Below are 23,925 nucleotides of genomic sequence, written 5' to 3'. Positions count from 1 at the left end.
GAAAACTTAGCGTTGCCTTCGGGTCAAGATAAATGCCATCGAAAAACAAAAACAGAAACGAAAACGAGGCATCATCCGGTCGGTGGCGGATCAACTTGTTCGATTCGTTTCCCTGTACATTGCACCTGTATCTGCATTTTCCTCTTCTCTTCTTGGTAAACCATTGATAACTCCAATGCTAGCCATATGACAAATTGCTTGCCTATATCGTGGTTGCACTTAAAACATGATTCCTCGTAGATTTATGGCTGTAACCCCACAGATTTATGAGTAGTTGCAAGATGTCTTTATATCAGAGGTTTATAGCGTTAAGAACAGTCTATTATTGCCACACGTGTGTATCCCGAACACACTCATAGCCTTCTTTTCTTTCCGCAATTGTAGATTTCTTGCTTGAGATCAGCCAGCGAAAATTATGAGGCTCCACACTCTGGGTTTTCGGTTTCCATTTGGCTTATCTGTCGCATCTGTTGACAGCTGCTGGCTGCTTCGCTTTGAACTCGGCGACTTGGCAACTTGGCAACATGTTCGTATTCCTCTGGATAGAGCGGGCCAACTCCCTCGCAAAAGTTGTGGGCGTTTAAGAGGCTCCGCGGTTCATTGAACCCGAGCGAAGTCGGAGTCACACAATGAAGTCACCAACCCAAATTGTGATTCTGTACAGATGCAGTCTGTTGGCTTAATGGCGTATCTCATAGCTGTAACCTTCAATCAGACACAAGTACTTACTTGTACTGTACTGTACGCAAGCCAAAGCAACTAAGGCGACACGCACACCTGGTGGGGCGGACACACCTTTGTGGGGCACACGCTAACGCCACCAACTGGACTCGCCAGCTAATGGACTAATGTGTGTCCATTTAGTGCTGTCTTGTGCAATTTCAATGTCATTTGTTAGCTGTTTAAGGCTTGCTGATTGCACTTATAAGCCATTTTCACTGGTGGATTTCATCGCAGATCATAGTTTAGTTCCATGGATTAACGGTTAGCTTCGCATGCATATAAAAATGTGGCTTTATAGCCGCTTAAATTAGTCGTTAGGTGCCTATAATTCGTTTTATTGTGGCTTTATTTACTTACAGCTAATTTACATTGTATACTTTAATTAATTTGAAAGGTTTATGGTTAAGGTCAAGTGATCAAAACATAATCTTTTAAGGGCAGTCATACTTTAAGTGGATATGGTTTTGATATATAATTACTTTAATTCCCCGCTAATATTTGATTAGAAATCCGTTAGTGCTCTCGGTTTTAAAAACCCGAATTTCCTATTTTAATTTATTCACATGATTAAATCTATCTCCACCGCCAAGGCGTGCTCGCATTCTGCTGTTTGCTCCAATGGTCTATTATTATTTTCCATTATTGCTGTACAATTTACTCATTTTTACCTTCCTGATTTCTGGGTTGCCTTCGACTTTGGCGTTCATTGATTTATGTGTGTTTGAATTAGCTGTCCATGGCATTTGCTATAATTTCTGTAGCTGGAACATGTTTTTCCACCCATTGTGGTTGGAGGAGTGGTTGATGCAAGGCAAAATGGGAAAAGGGAAATTCATGCCTATGCCCCACAAACATAAAAGTCGTTAACAAAAATTTCCAATCATTAATTGGCCCACCAAAAATATTCAAATTGCCTATCAAATGTCATATCTTCGAAAGCCATTTTAATTTCCATCGCTTAGACAAGCGAATAAATTAACATTTCCGTATTATGAAATTTTTGATTGTAACCATACATACTAAACATATTTCTTTATCAGGCAAAATTTGCATTTAATTTCTGCCGCCACAACAACAATGCTGGCTTCATATGTGATAATTTTCTCGCTCGTTTGACCATTTTTGGCATGAGATGTAATTACGCCCAAGGCAGCAACAAGTAACCAGTAACAACAGCAACAGGCAACCTCATTTATGACGCTTTGCATATGGTAAACAACAAATCAGAAAGAAACAAAATGTGTTTTCTATGTTGGTGTGGTGGTTGGGGTTGTTGTAATGCAATTTGTTTAACGCTTCGTTTATTACCAAAAACAGCAACGAACGCATTTCTTGGCTTGGTTGCCTGTGTGGATGTTGTTTTGTGGTTGTTGGTCGTTGGTTGTTGGTTGACTGGGGCCAGCAGCAACATTTTGGGTCGCGTAGGTTGAGGGGCAATACTTTAATATGCAGTCATATGCAGAGGTCCCTCTTGTATTACCCCCATCTCACTATTTTCACTGCTGTGCATTTTCTCTGCAATTTTCCCGTGTTGCATCCCATGTCCAGGTTTGTTTGCCACAAAGAGTGGGTGTGTTTTTCACTATTTGGCTGACTTATTTATGATTTTGTTTGACAGCTTAATATATCTGGTTGTTTGGGTTGGCACGAGTCACAATTTGCTGCCGCTGTTTGGCATCTCTTGTGTGTGCTTTGAGCCTCTGGGTTAGGGGTTATTGGAACAGCAATTATATGTAGTTAAGGTGGTCCATTGCGGCTGCATTTGTTACAGCAACAACAGCTGGCGGAGATGCGGTTAGATTGCCCAACGTTGGTTAGCCCGATGTGGCGCTATATTGGATAAAAAAAATGGGTTGGCTCCATTACAAGTGCTGATTGATTGTTGATAGATATTTATCATGTGGTTCAGACAATCCATGGTGGAGTGATACAAAAGTTATTAGGTCTTATAAGTGACTGGCTTATAAATTGGGTAATTCTGTGTATTCCATTTGATTATAAAAATGGTACAACTTATTTATCTGTATGTACTTCTCTTAAAATTAGTAAATTAATTGCAATTACATTTAGAAAAACTAGCAAACTAACCTAATTCCCTTTATCTACGACTTTATCTTAACGTTTAAACCAAATGACCTCTGAAAACTAGTTCAGTTTTAAACTTTTCTTTTCCCAAGTGCATCCCCGTCTTCCATGACCTTGCTTTGTTTCATTCAAGCTTTTATCTCTTTCGCTTTTATGTTGACCACACCTTAAGAACCCGAAACAGCGGGTCTTCTCTTGATGTTAATTTCACGCCTGTTAAGATAATTAAATTTGCCTTTGTTTATCTTTTTATGACTGCTCTTATTTTCGTTTGTAGTGCAACATTCAAATTAGTTTATGTTTTTCATGTGGTTTTCTTTTGTTTCTTTTCAGGTATGTACAATTTTTTGACCAACGTTGGGATTTCTCATCGCCAAACATCATCTCAACACCAAGTTCAAGGTCATCTCATTGATCCAACGTATCTATAAAATACTCTTTCCATTTTTTTGAACTTTTCGATTTCATGTTTTATGTTTTCTGTACATGTAGAAACGTGTACTTTTCAATGGTTTCAATGTTAAAAGTAATCGGATACTTAAACTTAATGTCTAATAAACCATGTTTTTTTTACTTGACATCTGATACTTTGTGATGTCTTTGCCTGCGATAAAGGAATTTAAACCCGAAGGTCGAACCACTTTTTGTCCACGAACCACTTAACTAAATTCATATTATAAGCAATATCTTGTTCTAACCACACCAAAGTGAACTTCCATTGAATTGGTTAAAGCACTTGGCTTAAATGTCATTGGGTGGTGAGGCAAAATCGAACTTTAGCCAAACCGCTGAAGTTGTTGACATTTTTGCTTGACTTTTTGAGTTATTTCCAGCATCGCCCCACAAACCTCTGCAATTATCCGGCATTGGTATTTCTTTTGTTGCTCTTTCGGGGTGTGTTCTGGGCGAAGGAGAGACTCGACTCCATTGATAAAAATGAGCTTTATATGTTAATTTGGCAAGCTCCACTGCATTCTTCGAATTGAGGTGGAATGTTGTGCACTGTGGATGGAAAGTGGGTGCTCTTATGGTGGGTGGAACTGTGGGTATTGCACAGTTTTGAGTCTCTTTATTGCCAAGAATTTCAATGGTATATGGTGTGGCTAAAAATAAGCTTGTATTTATTTTTAATTCCTATATGTATACCTTAAGTTTCCTCATCTTTTTTGTACCCCTCATAAGCTTGTATGCTCTTTCTCCTCGTAGCTCTTGTAACACTGCACAATTTCGCATTAATCACCGACTTCCAGAGCTTCGGCTTTGTTGAGTTTCGTTTTCCTATGGGCTAGGTACACCCACGATTTCCGCACTTGTACAAAAATGCGTCTATACCCTTTTTTATTCGTGTTGCTTTGCACAAGGCACACAAAGCCAAGTTTTTGAGCCATGAGTCAGAGTCATAGTCACAGTCGAAGCCAAAACTAAGGCAAGACTTCAAGCCCCTGTCGATATGATGCCACGCCCCATCGAAGTGCATTGAACGCATTTACTTATCGCTGCCTCCTCGCTTCGCACTCGATTTTCCATGCACATTTTCGCTTTTCTTTTTAATTGGGATTTCTGGCTCTCTGGCTTTTCCTCGACTCGACTCGACTCTGTTTTCCCTGCCTTTGCATTCGCTTCGTTTCGTTTCACTTTCGCGTCACTAACTTGTTGCAACTGTGCCAGTCGAGTTTGTTAGGTTGTTTTTTTTTTTTTAGTTTTATGGCTTCCAAGTCCGTCTGGTCAAGTCGGTTTAGGTGGTCACTTTGGTGCCGGAGGAGGAGCAGCTAAAGAAAAGGCACTCGAGCAGAACTACCAGCAAAATTTGACAATTTGGCAGCCGGTCGCTGAAATTTATGAATTTAATTTCGTCTTTGTTTTTTGGCAAATAGAAAGCGTTGACACTAAACGGAAGTGTTCGCCAAAGGGGCGAAAGTTGGGCTGCAAAATTGAGTGATTAAAGAAAAAAGATTAAAATATGTTATGCAACCCCAAAGGGGATCGAATAAGGCGATCAATAACCCAGCCAGCTGGCATTTCTATACCCCAACTCGGGTTTCCCACCGCTGCACCTAACATATCACTCAATTAACCCAGTCTAATAACCAATCAAATGCCACTCTGACCCCGCATAATAGACCAGTGATTCATGCCGCCCAGTGACCCAAAAGTTGACGCCGACACCCGCGTACAAGATATACAAACGCAGATACCGCACAGCCATGGCCACTTGAATGGGACAACCCGCTGGGCTGCTGGTTTCACTGAAGTTTATATGTGGCATATGTTTGGCTAATGGTTTCTGGCCCAGTGACACAACAAGCGGCAATATTTTGAGTCAAATAACAGACCAGGTGTGTGCTGTTTTGGGTCCATTCTGAATTGAACTTTGCGCCCTGCCCAGAAAAGTCAGAAAACCCAAAAAACGAAAAAAAAGTGAAGCCAATGGAGTGTGGCTAAATGGGCCTAAATCCTTGACCCATTTGCTCGTTCTCTTAGCCGTCTGGCATTTCCGTTTTGTGTTGCAAAGTGCAAAATTAAACTCCGCTCGCAGTTCGGTTCAATTTGCAGTCATTAAACTTTTTAGCTCGACCATATTATATATACCCCAAATGGCAAGAGAAAGAGAAAATATTTGGTAGGCGCTTTTAGCGGTTGGCCATTACGTTGCTGGCGATTTTTGTCATTTTTCTGCTGCTAAATGAGCATTCGAAGGGGGAAATCAATGGGGTTAAGCTGCCCATTAACCCATTTTGGTTAGGGAAATATTTGTTGAAGGCCGGATATGCCGCAGATTATAAATGATTAACTCTTGCTTACCTATAAGTTATTAATTTTGTAGGCTAATTTTGCGATTTTGTTGCTTTTTTAAAGGCAGTTTTAAGTATTAAGCATTATTAGAGCCTTAATATGGATTGTCAATTTAAAAATACAATATATAAAATATAAAATACAACTTAAAAATACAATATTATAATGATTAACTCTTGGTTACCTATAAGTTATTAATTTTGTAGGCTAATTTTGCGATTTTGTTGCTTTTTTAAAGGCAGTTTTAAGTATTATTAGAGGCTTAATATGGATTGTCAATTTAAACAAAACAATATAAACTATGCCCGCTTGGGCATTTAAGTTTATGTGCCATTCACGGATGTTCCGCAAGGAAAACAAGTTTGTGTCTTAAGTCATTCGTTTCCTTTGTGGCCTTTTGTAACTGGAAATTATGGCCCAGCTACCGCGGCAGCAACAAAAACAACAACTGCAAAGTGGGGGAACCTGTAATAAAAATATGCAGTTATCCTTGGGATTACGGTTCATCAGGCAGCCCTATAAATATATATCTTTCTTCTGGGATTGAAGAGGAGTCTCTGTTTTTGCCCGCGACTTCAGCTGAATGCTCGGTGGCAGCGGCCTTTGAGGCAGGAAATGATGCCCAAAAGCAGTAACAACATCAAAAGCTGGCAATTTGGCTGCAACAACAAACAAACCGAACACTGGAAAAAATATTTTTAGGAATTTTAAGATTACCATCATCCTTTGCACTAGAGAAAAAATTATGTTTTAAAAAAACATATTAACAACGAAATATTTAAATTGTTTAAAATATTATTTAGTAGAACTAAAAATTTTTTTTTATATTTATAATCTGGTTTTGAAACGATTACAAATTGCCCTATAACACTTTTTTCTAGACGGTTTTTCATTACAAGTGTAGGATTCATACATGAACTAAAAATTATTTCATTTTATTATTAAAAAATGTTTATAATTCTACAAATATTGGTTATAAATATTAACGATAAATTAAAACTAAAATCTTTTTTAGCTTTAGTGCTTACTCTAATAAATTTTGATTCAATATAATATCGAATAGCTTTACAAATCTAATAGCTAATAGTTACAGACCTAATATTTCAGTCTACTCTCCATTTTAAATAAGTTTTCTACCTTATATCCTTGGTTTTTAAGCAAAATGTGGAGATCAAATTGATAGTATTTTTCCAAGTGTAGATGCAATATCAGAAGAAGCGGTCTCTTAACGAGCGGCATGCATAAAATATGCCCTTTGTGCCGCAGACATTGCTGATCGCCTGATTGCAGACCGTTCGCGGACTCTGCGTTTTTAATAAAAATGTCAAACGATGAGTGGCGGAAAAAGGCAGCGGGTAACAATGAATTGGCAATTTGCAGAGCTGCTCCTTCGCTAAGTAATCCCCACATTAAGGCATCAGTTATTGGGCAGTATTTGGGATTCGGATTCAGATTTCTTCGCGTTGGCGTCACCAGACTCTTGAAAAGCCATTCAACTCTTGATATCTCTTGATTGACACGGCTGCTGGCAACCTGATGGGACCCATCTCAAGTGATATTTGCTTTAATAACACTCGAGGAACTGCAGGGCTTTTTGGTTCATTGAACTGCCCCATTCGATGGAAGCCAATATTCTTAGCCACTTGTATGGGAATGTTTGTAGCTCCCAGCTCTTGGGCACCCACTGAGCTTTTGAGGGTGTACAATATTTATATATGGCTTCTATGATACCTGGACACGCCCAATTTGAAGTACCACCCGGGACCAAATGAAGCCTATAGTTCCTCAAATACAAGTAGGGGGAAAAAAAAAGAATATGCAAATGCGGAGGCAGAACAAAAGCAAAGCGAAGCTCGGGAGAAGAAACCTTGTTGTTCACACAATAAATCACGACAACCAGAACAGCCATAGCTTTAACTCTCTGGCCATATACCCTTTGTAATTACAACAACAATAGACAGCTGGCCGACAAAACTAAGCCAAGATTGTTGACCATTTTATCGTTGAAGCGTGCGGCAAAATGTTGTGTTTTTTTCATGTCTGGCTTTTGTTTGGCCATTCTTCTATATATTCGCCAAAAGCGAAAAAGACAAAAAAACAAACAGGCAAAATTATGCGGAAAATTACAATGCATAGAAATTTGTGCCGTTTGAGAGACAGATCTAATCGTGAATTATGTATTTCTGGGTGTAGGCTAAGGTTACATAATCACTAAGATATTGTGTGATTTAGAGAGAGTTTATGGATGGCATTCGTTATGTCAGAGCAGGCAGATTACCTCAAATTGATTTGATAATGATCTTAAGTAAATTATTTATTTAAAGACTTTTTAATATTAACTTTGGTTAGGGTTCTAGAATCTACTGTCCTAGTTTTTGCTAGTAAACATATGACACTGTTTCAACTAACTTAATTTAAACTAGCTCTTCAGATTTATTTAACGAGTCATGGAAACCCAAAGAAAAAGGTTAACCACATTTTTATGGTAATAATACCAAGTACTTTATAAATAAATTCAGTTAGTTAGTCAAAATGCAAGTGTCATATGACCATAACTACCTACACTCTATGTCAAAAGCCCCGTTTTTTCTGCTCTATTTTATCACGCCCCGGAAAAAGTGGAATTAAAATGCAACCAATCCCTTTTACCACAACTGAATTCTATCTGCCACTTGCATTTTAATGGCCACAACTCACTCAGCGTTTCGATTGCGGGACATTGCGCCACTTGGCAGTACCGTAAACCCAGACTCAACCTCAGATGGAGCAGAAACAGACCTCGAGATTCAGATAGGGAGCGAGGAAAAACAGTTCTATTACTTAATATGCAACACTAATGCGAACAATGGCAGCACGACATCGTGGCAAAGGAAAAACCAAAGCCTCAAAAACCAGAAACCCACAAAAACCGAAGGCCCAGACACACGATCCTCCGGTTACTCCGTCTCCAGACATTCAATCAACACCACAGCGTCTTGAAGACCTTAACAAAAAAATCCGAAAAAATATATAAACAGAAATGCAACCAACTTAGAAAGGCAGCCCGCTGATCTGTATAAAAAAAAAAATGAGGAAAAATGTAAGAGGTGGAGAAGGCGAACCAAGGCGGTCAACAGTTTTTCACACCTAACTTTTTGATTCAACTACGTATGAACATATGTACGTGCTATAGTTTTCAAAGCTCCATTGATATAGAACCACTTACAGTCTCTGTTCTTTTTTTAGAGATTTAGCTACGTGCCAGGGGTTCGGTATTTCTGGGATCTGTTCTCCGCCTCGAGTGGTTTGTTTTTTGTTTGGAATCTACGGGAGATTGGAGATCGAGATTGAGCCACTGACAATGGCAAGGAATTCGGCTTCGTTGCTGGAATGATAATTCGAGTGCCTTAATTTGCTCGCCATTCTGGAAGTGGAGCAGTCTTAAAGCTAATGCCGCAGATTTGTAGTCGAGTCGGTCCAGTCTTTGTAGAATTCCTCAAACACTAAAGGAGATACAAGAAAGATTAAAGACTTCTGAAATGTGGTTGTTAAAGGAGTGATTTGTGGTTGGAAGTGAAACAAAAATAACATTTTTGGGACATGTTTTATGTTTCCTGAGATGGTGCTGGCTAAATCTCAGGGAAAATGGTTAGCAAAACCAAAAGAACTGAACCGTTGATAAAAAAAAAAAGTAGAAAGTTTTGTTACCCTTCATTTTTTATATATCATCGCATTCTACTTATTTATTATTATTTAATTTACAGTTCGGTCTTTTTCTATTCTATTTATGTTTATGTTTCTTAAAAATAAGAGGTTGCAGACTAAATCTCCAGGAAAAACAGGAAGAATTTTTGTATGATCTACATAAAGTTGAAACTAGAAAGATTGTTTCAGCCTTCAAATAATTATATGATTATTATCAACTAGAATTTCTAATTATTTTTTTCTTTTTCATAATCTTATTGGTTATTTTTTCTTAGCCTATCAGTTTCATCCGTCTTAAGTTACAGTTCTAGTTTCTATTCGCATTTCTGTTTGATTTGTTCGCTTATTAAATGAGATTTATGGCCAAGACAGCCAGCCAAGTCAAGTCAACTTGGCCCAAGCCAAGCCCAGTTGAAAATAGAAAAAAAAACCAGCCAAGCCAAGGAAGTCGGACCACTTTGGCACCCAGCACAATCTGTTTTTTCTCGATTCCAGTGCGGCTATTTGCAATCGCAAAACAGAAAAAACTCGTTTGCATTTGCGCTCGTAATTTAGTTTTAATATTTGCAATATAATTTTTGTTGCTGTTGTGGCGGCTATCTGGTGCTTTTATTAGAGCACGCTTTGCAAATTACATAAAGCCAAAAGAGAGGTAGAAAAATAAATGTTAACTACAGAAACAACATGGCAAAAAATGAACGTAAACAAAGTGCAGTCGCACCTCGAAAAACTCAAAATAAAAGTGAGAAAAAAAAACCTGGCACGAGCAAAGCTGACGAAGCCAAAAAATTCAGTGGGAAAACAGAGGAGCAGATGAAAAGTCAACATATGAGTGTGAAGCACAAATCAAACATCACATAATTGATAGAATATCGATGAGGGTCCAAAGACAGCCAGCCAAATGCAAAGCAGCCGCGGCCTTTCACCCAGAAATTTGGACTCTACACTCAAACTTTGAACCCAGCACGAGCCCCCTCCAGAAAAAATAAGGAAAAAACTCAAGACCCAAACCCAAATCCAAACCAAAAACAGAAAACAAACCAAAGGAAGGGCCCAACTCTGGATGGAAGCTGGATTTGAAGTCTTTGCCTTTGGCCAAGTCGTGTTTTTGCGAGTGGGCTTAAACCCAAAAGGGGGGTCGAAAGGGGCTTAAAGGGTGAAGGGGTGTGAGCCACCCGCACTAGCTTTTGGCCAGGCTTTAAGCTGGAATTGAACCAGTTTTCTGTTTTGGCCAGCCACTTTGCCAATTCGGGAGTGGTATGCCATGGTATGGCCAACACGAAAACCGGCTAAAGAATTTTCCAGCTAAGAAGTTTTTCATGTTCGTTTGCCATTTTCATTGGGCCACGAACTCAACCATTTATTTCCATTGTCCTTTTATGCGAAAATCATGGGCCCCAAGTTAGCATTGGCTCAGTAAAAAATGGATTTATGGAGGTACTATGTTAAAACATTGCTTGTGGCGTTAAATTTAATTTGTTTGCTTTGCATTGCAAATATTTAATAAGCTTTGAAGTCTTTTAAAATGGTGAATCATTGTGAAATCCTTAAAGAAAATGTATTCCTTTTATTGGTAAAGCATGTATGTATATTTTTCGAGTTTTTTGTTTAATACGAAATTTAGTTGTTTTATTTATTTATTTTAATTCTGTAGAAAGACTTAAATTAAATATTTTCACTTTCCCGCAAAAAAATTCACTTAACGCTTTCCTCAAATCAAAAGTTGTTTTTTTTTTAATTTCCCATTTCAAAATTCAATAACTTTCATTTTACCAATTTAAATTAAAAAATAAAGTCACTTTCCCGACAAAAAATTCACTCGACGCTTTTCTCAAATCAAAAGTTTTTTTTAATTTCCCATTTCAAAATTCAATTATTTTCTATTAAATCAATTTAAATTAAATAATTTTAAATATTTTCACATTCCCGAAAAAAAATTCACTCAACGCTTTCCTTAAATCAAAAGTTGTTTTTTGTAATTTCCCATTTCCAAATTCAATAATTTTCTTTTAAATCAATTTACATTAAATAATTTTAAATATTTTCACTTTCCCGAAAAAAAATTCACTCAACGCTTTCCTCAAATCAAAAGTTGTCTTTTTTTAATTTTCCATTTCCAAATTGAATAATTTTCTATAAAATCAATTTATTAAAAACACGACCTACCCTTTAGGCTTGGACAAAGGAAAAGATGTAAATTGACGATGATTATTTAATTTGAGAAACCATGAGCTCAAAATCAAGCGGAGCCAATGAAAAATTGACTCCGATCGATGGGCGATGGAAATTTCACTTTCGTTTTGGGGTCCGGCCTTTCGTTCACCAAATTCATTCATTTCACCGCCCAAAAAACCAAAAAAAAAAAAAAAAGACTGACCTCAGCGAGCATTACGTAAAGGTTTATTTTGTTTTTATTTTTGGTCAGCCACGCCCAGTAGTTGCTGCTGTGTTTTTGTTTTTTTCCCTCTGGCGGCGCATCGAAGGTTTTAGCCTAAATGGTTTACAAATTTATGCGGTTTCCACCGAAAAATGCTTTCAATTTTGGGTATTTTTTTGGATGACGAGTGGTTCCCAGGCGGGGAGGGGGTGGGAAAGCGACACCGACTCTTAATTTATATAATACGAATATCATCTAAGCACCTGCTAGCATTTTAAACAGCTCGCAAGAGTCTGCGTTATAGTTACCCAGTTTTGTTGCCATAGTTTTCGCATTCACCAGAAAAGCCAACCTGTTCGCCCATTGACCAAAATTTGCGTATAATTGCTCTACAAGTTGCACTGTTTATGCAAATAGCCAACTTGTTAGTTGAAGAAAAAAAAAGAAATAGGGAAAAATATAAGCAAACTGTGAAATGTACATATTTCAAACCAGTTTAAATGGCCCGTTCGCTGGTTTTCCGGTTTTCATAATTGATTTATTGTATGTTTTTGGTAGAGAGCCCCATTTCCGACTCCACATAAACAATATCCGCCTGCTGTTGGCCAACGAAAAGCGAAAATTCCAATCAATCATTTATGCAAACAACCCCCAGCCAAGGACATTGCCATTAGAATGCGATTGTTCCTCGACTCGGAGTGGAATTGAAATTAAACTTGGAACCTGGAACTAGAACCGATCGAGCCACATTCTAATTCCCGGCCAGAACCGGTTTATGGCCGGGCAATTATTTCTGCCTTAATTGTATGTAATTGCCAGTACTTCGGCGGGGGTGTGGAATGGGTGGTTCTACCACTGCCCGCTGGCCAATTACAAAACCGACACTTGACTCTGGCTTCGAGGGTGTGGAGCTGTCTTTGGTTTTCTTTCCCGACAGAGCCACATTCCCCGGTGACAAGTCTTGGACTCACTTCCTCCACTCTGGGTTGCTTTAGAAGGTGTTTAATTAGAGGGTTCTGTCATGTTAGTCGCAATGATCAACGATTGCTGTCCGCTTTTGCGATGTGGAAATGGGGAATGTTCTTGTAACTCTCTTGATTTTCTGTATAAATTAGCGAAGGGAAAACATCTATGAATATTTTACTGCATTGTTTCTTGTAAGCCATATTTTGCTTAAGACGTCAAGATCTTCAGTCTAACGTTCTCATTATAGTTGAAAATGATCTTAAAAATAGAATGACTTGATTTTTAAATTAAAAATGTTTTTATTTGGCTCGAATCAAGTTGAATTGGCGGTATTTGCATAGTATCATATATCTCAACAAATAATCTATTAACCCAGTCAGTAGTGTCAGTAGTGATAACAAAATGTACTTACACGGTTTTTAAGAACGAATGTTCTCGATTCAAGAACAATTTTCTTCGATATTTCTCTCTGTGTAGTTCATTAAGCCATGGTGCCCTCTAAGAAGAGAAAACTCTTTTTCCAACGATCCAGTAAATCATTCTGATTAGTAAATTTTACTTCGTAAATAAAGTGTTTTTTATAATAATGCAAATATTGCCATTTTCATACACGAAAAAATCCATAATTTATCCATTGAATAATGTAAAAAAAATATTTTTAAAAAATTTAAACCGATACAGATAAAAAATGTGTAAACGTCTTGTTCAAACTTTTTTTTTTCATATACAAAACTCTCAAAATAAAGTTTTTAAAGTTGTAGGTTCGTTGATTAGAGCACACTTAAAATCCATACAAAACCATGGTTATTCAAGCCAATAACTAAACAACTTCCATATGTATCTCTCGAATATCTCTTGTTTTTTAATCAAAATAGATCACTTCAACTCCTTCGTGAATTGTTAACCATTTTTATTTACTCACTCGGCATTGTTTGTTAGCCACTTATCGAAGCACAAACATCGCGGGCTACCTCAACAAATATTTTCCTATTTTTTCCACCAATGGGTAGATGTAAAATTTGTTTATTTGCTGACAAACTGTTTGGGGTTTTTGCATTCTGCCATTTGCTACTTGCTGGCTGCTTGCCACACTCTTATGGCCAGCCCAGTGGGTGCTGGTTGGTGGTGCCCCCCGCCCAGAGCTCCAGTGCTCCAATCTCGAATGTTTGGCCAACAATAAAAGCCAGCCAGCTGGAGAGCTGTTTGGCCAGTGGAGTTGCCTTGCAACAGTTTTCTTTGTTTTGGTTGAGGTTTTTGCAGTTGCGCTGCTCACTGTATTCACTGTATTCACTGCTCGCATTCGGTTTACTTTGTGTAACAAGTTTGCATATGTAATTAACCGACTGCCGGTGGAGTATTAGTAAATATAATAAAAAAACTAAATCGGAATGTGCACGATGTGTGTTGGGCAAACGCCTAAAATGATGCAATCCTTAGATGATGAAGCAACAACTAAGCCAAATTCTATGATCTAAGGAAAGTAAACAAAAGACTTAGGCGACAAACTTGCATGATGCAATCATTAGATGGTGTAGCAACGACTAAGCCAAATTCTATGATCTAAGGAAAGTAAACAAAAGACTTGGGCGACAAACTTGCATGTGTACAAAAGACTTAGGCAACAAACTTGTTGATCTTGCGTGGGTGAAGCTGCAGAAAAAGTTAACCCATTAGTGCTAATAATCTCTCGGCTGACTCACTTTCATCTCGCCATCTTGACCTTGGGGCCTTCGGACATTATTTTCTAATTAGCGAATCGCCGCCGAAAGAACGCTGTCCACTTCTTGAAAGATTTCTCAGGTTTATTTGTCTTTGATATTATCGCCAGTCGTTGTCGGAAGCTTATTGTTCTCGTTTCTGGTTTTCATTTTCAATTTTGTTAGTTTTTTTTTATGATTATTTGTATGTTATCTTTCGTATTTATGCTCTGATCAGTTCTGTGGAGTCCATTAAAAGTGAGTAAATTAAATGAAATTTTGTCAAACAAAAAGAGATAATAATATGAGGTTTAATGAACTGGGCGCGTATATATGATGTCAGAGATCTAGGAAATGAGTTCTGCCTGGCCGAGCAACTAAGTATTTATGGAGTCACCTAGGCCTGGGTAAATATAGTTTTAACTATCTGGCAAATGGATGTGGGAGTGTCTTAACTTGGGTCTTTGATTACCTCTAATGAGAGGCGTGATTAAAATGTGGTATTATATTGAGTCATTTTTAGAGAATATATTCCATAATAGGCTATGCCTAGAATAATATTCTTCTCTTTGTTCAGCACTTACTTACACTATATTTTAGCCCCTGGAACTTTCAAAATCTTTGAGCTTCATTGAAAAACTTCAGGCAACGGCGACGACCTTCAATAAATAAAAAAAAAACGAAGAAGCGGCTTTTGAACAATAAAAACAACAATAGCGAGTGCATCGCAGCCAAGAAACTTGATTAAAGTTAAGAAAAACGTAAAGTTCAACTTGTTTCTGCTGTCATTTGTTGCTGTTTCTTGTTTGCTTCGCTTTTGTTGCACTTCTGGTGAAGTATTTGCGCCATGGCTTGACATTTCGCACAAAACAAAAAACAGGGCGAGCAAAAAACCAAAAAAAAAAAATAAAAGGAGAAAAAATACAAATGAAGAAGAGGCTACAAGATTTCATGCTTTTATTTTCGCAATTTGTTGCACCAGCCCAGCCCAGTGCGATATAATGAATCTGAAAATGCCCGGGCTATTGTCACTGGCGTAATTAGCCGGCTGCTCTCAAGCCCCCAATAGCCAGCTCTATCTATATAGCCGGTCGACTACACAAGATCGGGGGGAATAGCGACTATAATGCCGTGCAAATTTCAAATTCTTTGCTGCAAAACTGAAAATGTCAAGCTGAGGGGTTCAATATGCCACAGTGGTCGTGGGTTTGCTTAAGTTATTTAATTAAAGTTGAAACCAATACCTGTGAAGTTGATGAAATTAATCATAGGGAAAATCCTACATATAAAGTAAACTGATGGAAAATGTCATTGGGGTTTTAGTCGCTTTTTTTTAATTTATCAATTTCAGAGAAATCATTTATTCAAATTTTTTACATCTATTTTACATTATCAATTATTAAAAGCAATACGTTTAAAATTACCTGCAAATATAAAGATGATTCTGACAAGATGATTTCAGAGAAATCATTTATTAAAATTTTTAACATCTATTTTAAATTATTAATTATTAAAAACAATATGTTTAAATTTAGCTGCAAATATAAAGTTGATTGATAAAGATGATTTGGAGGGGGAGTGTATAAAAAAGCAAGGACAAAATATAAAAAACTGAGTGTTTTATTTATGAAGAACATGATTTACAAATACATTGCACATTAAACTAAAATCATTTGGGCTGATTTAATATAAAAAACCATTATGAATGTAATAAAGAATTAGTCACAGAAGTGTGTAGTTAGTTAGTGTTCAAGCTTTATACTTTATACTTTTACGACTTAATGCCTCAGGAAAGCATAAATGTTTAAAAATAAAAATTTTAATAGCAATCTTAAGCAGAACACAACTATAAAGCACTGTGCTGGGGGAATAGCACTTGACGTGACCAGTCTGGGTAGCAAATACCGATTACCGATCACCGATCGCCGGCTGAAAATGGTATTGCATTGAACCGCTTGGCCCACACAACGCCCCTCGATCGTTTGCGGCCCCATTGTTTCGATCATTTTCCACTCTTTTTTTATATATTTTTTTTAGTTTCGTTTAGTTGCGCCAAATGCCAAATGCAGAAGACAGTTTGAGAGCCACCTTGTCGATGAGTTAGAACAGGGCGGCTAAGTTGAAACGGATTTGAAAGCCATTGTAGTGGCCGTAGCCTGTGCCCTAGCATTCAATGGTATTGTTGTCACATCGAGAGACCCTTGAACAAAAGGCCAGTAGAAAGAAAAACGAATTCGAGTTATTGTGGCAAAATTTCCAGTAACTAAGTAGCGAAATGAACTTGGATGACAGCTTGACAAGCAGCCAAATTGGCAAGTTTGAAGATTCTCAGTCGGCAGCAGGGCCTAAAACGAAAATATCACATAGTCCACCTGAATATTTCCTCAGGGATTTTAAGGAGTGGCAAGGAATGAGCTCTGTAGACCTGGAAACTGACAAGAAACTTCTGAGACAGGCCACCAAGGCGTGGCACCAACTGCCTCCGAAACTGAAAGTCAAGTACCTAATAAAAATAAGAGTTCAGACATCCCAGGAGCGGAAAATCAAGGATATGAAAGTAAAAAAAACTTATAAGGAAAAACCTCTGCAAAATGGGGTTTTGCGCAGCAGTAAATTCAAGCGTAAACGAAAAGTCATCCTGGTGGAACCCTCTTTAAAGATTCTGCGCCCCAAGATGATAGCCCGAAGGCCAACTCCGTTGCCAAGTCCGAGGAAAAGAAAGGAAAATCGTTCTAGAACCTTGCCAAAATACGTTCCCTATCGTCAAAAGTCTTCAAAACTGTAATATTACGTCTGTAATCAAAATTTGGTAGTAAAAAAAAGGTAAAAAGACTTAATAATATATTAAATCTTTATAAAAATGATTTTACAAAGGGTGAAAGGTCTAGCCTTCCTAAATCCCTTATATACTGAATAAATTTTAAGTATTTTAATAGATTACTAAATCAAATGGAAAATGTTAATTTTATAAATTATAAAAATCGTAAATGAAAAATATTAAAGATATGTTTGAAAACACATGGATTACATATTCGAAGTGATTTTCTCTGCCTACCAAACTGAACAGTGATTTTCAGATTATCATAAATTCTGCTCACACATATTGGATCCTCAAACCACAATTACCATAAATTCCAATTACGATCGATAGGCTTATTTATGCGACAAGAGCCCGAAGGTTGCCGACGTCTCGTAAAATTCTGTCCAGAAATAGGCAAATGTGTCACGACATGGAATCGGCGTATTTTTAAATGTATTTCGATGGTTTTTCGATTTTAGGTCAAGTGCACACGGAATGCTAATGAGATATTTCCCCCAGAAAAGGTGTTCCTGCAAATAAAAATAGAGAAAAACAAAGTGTATTCACCCACATGTGAACTGCAATGCCCACTTAGAAATGGAACTATAATGCAGTGTCAACGGCAATGGAGAATGAACGATTTAATCTACCTTCTGCGGATTAGAGCGAGCTACGCTTGAGATAGTAACCACTCTTGCCCAAGCGCAGAAGGAAAAATGTAATTAAGATTATAAATTAGGAAGGTCGGTCGGTGGATTTGAACTCGGGACCCAAAATTCTACCAAGAACTAAGAACTTAGACCGCAGCGCCATCAACCTCTCTCAATTTATATGGTCTAAATTTAAACCCTACCACCACGACAAGCAGTGGTCAAGCAGGAGAGCAAGCAGTGCATCTAGAAGTAAAGTGGATGTAAAATTAATGTAGAGAACCTACAGAAGAACGTTCTTTTCTTTATTTTTTTAAAGCCCCTCTTCCGCACAAAAAAAACATTTATATATATATAATTTGTTAGATTTTATCTTATATTAATTTTAAAAATTGTACAAACCCAAAAATGTTATATCGACCTTATAGCAATCAATTTTTGACAACTTGCGGATTTACTCAGTTCAAAAACAACGGAAGTGGGCGTGTTGAAACAACCTTAAATAAACACTCACTTGGCTGCTGCAACTGCCTTGGCATACAAATTTTCGGTTATATTTCTTCTGACAGATCTCTGGGCCATTAATCAAATGCAAACCCTAAACTAATCTCCAGTCAGTCATTTCGACAACCCAAAAACTGGCAAATGTGCGAGACATGCGACGCCTCGTCGCGTTCTTAGATGCGATAATAAACGGCAATTACTTCTAGTTAAAAGCGTTTCAGGTAGAAAAAAAACAAGGTGTGAAGCCCAAGAGTGCCAGATAAATACATATAAAATCGACTTGTATAAACGTACATAGGCGTAGTCCCCACTCCAAAGTCCCCACCTCGGGGGCTCTTGCATAAATTCGTCTGATAAAATTTTCAATGAATCGCTGCTGCAATTTCGTTTGAAATACTGCGGCCATATGATATTTCAATTTTCAATTAGCGACTCGAAAATCTGTCGACACACGAGGAAAAAACTGAAGTTTGCGTGGCTCAACTGCATTTTCTTGTTTGTTATTTTTTTTTTTTAAGGCAAGACATTGTGGGTCAAAGAGTCAGGATTGTGACGCATGCAACATTATCGCAGAGTTGGTTGACTACTTTACCCCGTCTATTCCCCATTTTATCTTCTCGATGCCACACGAAATATTTCGCCAATATCGCCAATTATGTTAATATCCGCTTGCAGTCTTTGCTATACTTTCGTTTTTCAATCATTTATTAACTCAACTAAAAAGCAGAATTGTGCAAAAATAAGCCGCCAAAGATGCGGCAAAGTAAACATGAAAAATGGGACAAACAAGTCTTAAAATTTAACAATTTAATGGGGTGTTATTAGCTTAACTACTTGAAAATCTTCAAAATATAATAGGCTATTATTATGGGATATTTATGGGGAAATCGATGTAACACAGTTTAAGGTTCACTCTTCGATTTTGGGACTTTTATTTAGTAAAAATCGCCATCGGCAAAAATCCCCACCTACCAGTAATTACCTGAGGGAATTTTCAACCAATCAGTCCACTCATTCACTTGATTCACATTCACTTTTGTTTGACAAAAAGAGACAAAATATTTTATTTTGCCAGGCACAGTGGGCATATTGTTACAGTTTCTGACCAAAAATTTATTTTTAAATTAAAAAAAAGGAATATATTTATATATTTTTTACTTTGATATAATATTTTATAGTAAAAATACTATTTTTCCTTAAGAAAAATTGTCTAATATATTAAATTTATGTTTAAATTAAAAAAAAATAATATATTTATCTACTTTTTACTTTGATATAATGTTTTATAGTTTTTTTAAAGTTAAAAATACTATTTTCCTTTTAGAAAAATTGTCTATTATATTCAATTAATTTTTAAAATAAAAAAATAATAATAAATTTACCTACTTTTTACTTTGATATAATATTTTATAGCTTTTTTAAGTTAAAAATACCATTTTCCTTAAAGAAAAATGGTTTTTTTGCCCCACTGCACATGCTGTGACAAATATGTGACCCAAAAAATAAAATAATTTATTAGGTGCCAGCCGGCGGGCATTATTTATTTATTTATTACATTTTTAGCGCAATTAAGAGCAATGATTTTTGAATTTTGGGGGCAGTGCGACTCATGGCTAAACGATGCCAGAGGCGCTGAAATGAACAAATTAAATGATTGTTGACACATTTACGCTCTATTGACTAATAACTCTGTGACCTTCAGATACTTCCAGCTACTATTTTCCATCGCAAAATCGATTTGTGCCATCGGCTGGAACCTTTCCGCGCCAGCAGCCGCAATCTTTGAGTGGATTCCGGGCCAGTTCCGGCGGATTTTCCCCATCGCCGGGCTCCTACCAGGAACAGCTCCTGTTCATAGCCAACGAAAATGCCAAGCAATCCCCGGCAGCGGCCACCTCGCCATTCGGAACTCAATTTGGAGGCGGTAGTTCCCAGTTTGCGGTAAGTTTTTCGCTTGCACCAAATTCAAATTCAATTATTTCCTCACAACATTTCCTTGTTCGTCGAAGGGGGCGTTCAAGCAGCTCCGCTCTAGGCAATTAAGTGGGGGTTTTTTTGGGGTTTTCTCTTGTAATTTTTTGTGGGCTCTAGGCACGCCAGTCAATCAACGCCAAAAATGAAATCAAATCGAATGCAAAATGCAAAAGGATTTCCACATGCCACATATGAAATTTGATTTAGTTGGCTGACCAAAATTGCAGGCCGGAATTTAAATTGCCATTTGGCGATTGAGATGGTGGCGTGACACGAAAGAGCTTTATTAGGATATAAAATTCAATGTCTGGCGATCGTTGTGGATCAAAGAGTTTCAATTCATATCTATTTAGAGAGTGTTTAAAAATATTAATAATAAAAGATTGTACTAAACAGGGAAAGTAAGAGTTGTACCTTTAAAAATCATATTTTAATAATAATTCATCATCTTTTACTTAATAGTAAGAAAATAAATGCTGCTTTCTGATCGAATAACAAAAGTCTAAAATTAGGTAAGAACTATACTTTTTCTTACATAATTTCTCCAAAACAATGAAAACGCGAATTCTTCAGAGCAACCATGGTAACATATTTGTTAGTCCTAACCATGCAAAAAATCTTTAACACAATGAAGTTTAAATTCTTCAAAACAAAGAAGAATTAATAATATTTAATGTTGTCATAAAGTTTCTAAACCTAGCATACTTGTTTAAAGATCCAATACATCAGGGATCTTCAAAGGTCAGCCTTTCTCTTTTATCGCTCACCTATGTTAACATAATTCTCCATATGTTTTCAATGTTTAACTTATTTCTACGGCACGCGACTGTCAAAAACTGTTAGTTGCTTTTAAAAAATATCCGTAGGTGGCACGCTAGCACGTCGAAAACAAATAAATTCCCAACACAAAAACTACAATCAAATTATAGATATAAAATATATGCGTGAACGAAATGGCGGGAACTGCAGGCTGGCCATTTGGATTCGGATGGCTGTATATAGTATACTTTCACTTGACCAAAGGCAAACAAAGCGAATCGGCTTCTGCATATCAACGAATATATGCGTGAGCAATTGTTGGGTATTCAAAGCCACGCGAAGTGGTGTTGTTTCTTAATTGAAAAAAGTGTAAACTCATATTGTTTATGGCCAGTCAGCGAATGCGATGAGCACGCACTTTGCCTGCAGCTTGCAACTTGCATCTCGCAGCTTTTGGCCCTAATTGAATTGGTATTGGGGGACCCAAAGAGAAGGAGGTGGTGCCTCCCAGCAGGGGTCTTCGCTGGAGATTGCTGCACCATCAATCCCGAACTGCACAATTCACAATCTGGAGCCACGCCACTCGCATTGTGCTGCTGATTTGGTTACACACTTGGAGAGGGTACTATCGAAAGGTTGTGAAATTTAAATGGAAAGTGGAAAAGTATTGTGGGAACCAATTGGAGTCATTATGAAAAATATTATTTTAGATTTGGTTAAATGACAATTGCTTAAATTTAAATTAAAGGATCAAAAAGCGGATCTCCAGATCATGTTTATAAATTTTAATTTGTGTATTGAATCAAATGAATGTTTTTATGAATCGAAAAGTTGTGAAATTGAAATGGAAAGTGAAAAAGTATTATGGGAACCAGTAGGAATCATGAAAAATATTAACTTAGATTTGGTTTAAAGATAGTTGCTTAAATTTCAATAAGAGGTTCGAAAAGGGGACCTTCAGAACATGTTTATAAGTATGAATTTGTATATTGAATCAAATGAATGTTTTCTATGAATCGAAAAGTTGTGAAATTGAAAAGGAAAGTGGAAAAGTATTATGGGAACCAATAATAAAAAATATTACCTAAGATTTGGTTAAACGACACTTGCTTTAATTTTAATTAAAAGATTGAAAAAGGGATCTTCTTCAGATCATGCTTATAAGTATGAATTTTTATATTGAATCAAATGAATGTTTTTTTTTATGAAACCATCCATTTAGTTATAATTTAAGCAATTGTCATAAGGCCATTAGGAAATAGGGATTAAAGTTACGAGCCCATAAGAATAAAAGTTTTAAAAGCGGGAATATGAATATCCATAAAAACTACACAGAGAGAAGTATCCAAGAACATTGTTCTTGAATTGAGAACATTCGTTCTTAAAAACCGTGTAAGTACATTTTGGTATCAATATAAGAACGAAATGGTGAGAAGAGAAAAGTTAAATTGAGATTTTTTAACAACTTTTTGTTAAGTATACACTAAGGACTGAACTAATAGTTTATTTGTACATACAATGTACTTAAATAACGCCAATCCAACTTGATTCGAGCAAAATAAAAACATTTTCAACTTAAAAATGTCGTTCTATTCTTAAGAACATTTTTAACTCAGATGAGAACGTCAGAATTTTCTCTGTGTAGTAGATTACATTTCCAAGCCAAAGCAAGTAACTCCTTACAGTAAAGACATCATCAATTTCCTAGGGTATTCCAAACTTCGTTTTTCGAAAACATATTAATCTCCCACCTTACCTAATGGAACTGACTTGTTTATGAGCCATCGAAAAACTCAATTAACCTGGCTCTTGACCAGATAAGGTAGCTCCCAAGAATCCATGGACGTACATTCGTATCTCCGAATGATGAATGAAGACAGTTTCAGGCGGATAAAGAAGCTTAGCTACTGAACAGATCCTTTCAGCGACTCCCTCCCTTTGAGCCTATCAACTTATCATAAAACATAATGGAAAATTGTGATTTGTGTTTGAATGACGGCTGATTGGCCAAGTCGAGTGTGTGTAGAGTGTGTTGGTCTAAGGGGAAAGTGCGTCTTAATGTCTGAAATGAGTGGCGGTGCAATAACCCCCTTCCTCAGCTCGACGGCTTTCCACAGACGTGAGCGAAGCTTTCATAGTTTCATTATGCTATATGCCATATTGACAAATGTCTTAGAAACGTTTGTTTTTAATTTCCCCACCGACTGGCGATCGCTTTCTTCACCGCCACTCCACCACTCGCCAACTAACACACAAAGCACCGACCAACTGTTGACAATGGAGCAGTGAAATTTCGATATGAGAGCACATTAGAGCACACAAACCCACGCTAAACTGAAAGAAAATATGTTATTATCTCTGCATTAAAAAATACTTAAAAATATATACTGTGGAGAGTTTTTGGATGATATCTTGAAAGAAGAGATAGCATATTATTCCTTTAATACTAGAAATTAAATTGATACAAAGCTAAAACCTTTACTAAAGTTTAATAATTGGGAAAAAATTGTATACCTGTAGTATAATAAGTTCAGTTAATTAAGGGTCAGCGTGGATTCTTAAAATTATAAAACCATTTTTAATTATATTTATTATGATTTTTGATCATTATTTGATAAAGAAGGAAATCCAATTTTCATTTAATAAACCAAGTGGTATATAAAGATTAAAGATCTTAAAATTATAAAAAATGGTAACAAATATTTCGGTCTTATAACTAATATAATATATTAACAATATAATTATATTATAACCATAACATACAAACCTTTTTTTCTGTGTTCAAATGAGAAGGTGTTGCCATTAGTAGAGCCGCCCATTAAATGTCTGTTAATCAGAGTAAGTCCGTTGGCATTTCTCTCGGGGAAAGAAAATCTGGGGCCCCCCGGATTGAAGATTGGAGAAAATCTTTGG

The 23,925-nt window shown here is 36.8% G+C and overlaps 2 protein-coding genes across 5 annotated transcripts in view; both read left to right on the top strand.

The window, feature by feature from the left end:
* Window positions 1-23,925, top strand: part of LOC119549353 (flocculation protein FLO11) — a 40,700-nt gene that overhangs the window by 8,223 nt on the left and 8,552 nt on the right. For all 4 annotated transcript variants that reach the window (XM_037857339.1, XM_037857340.1, XM_037857338.1 and 1 more), the window contains exon 3: window positions 19,982-20,220. In XM_037857339.1, the coding sequence (XP_037713267.1) occupies window positions 19,982-20,220 (239 nt within the window). The remainder of the gene's footprint in view (window positions 1-19,981; window positions 20,221-23,925) is intronic.
* Window positions 16,487-17,167, top strand: LOC119549354. Its single transcript, XM_037857343.1, has one exon. It carries the CDS (start codon window positions 16,601-16,603, stop codon window positions 17,108-17,110), a length of 510 nt encoding a protein of 169 aa, XP_037713271.1. The 5' UTR covers window positions 16,487-16,600; the 3' UTR covers window positions 17,111-17,167.

The sequence above is a fragment of the Drosophila subpulchrella genome, chromosome 2R (assembly GCF_014743375.2).
Source record: "Drosophila subpulchrella strain 33 F10 #4 breed RU33 chromosome 2R, RU_Dsub_v1.1 Primary Assembly, whole genome shotgun sequence".
Taxonomy (NCBI): Eukaryota; Metazoa; Arthropoda; class Insecta; order Diptera; family Drosophilidae; genus Drosophila; species Drosophila subpulchrella.
This window is presented reverse-complemented; position numbering and strand designations above follow the sequence as displayed.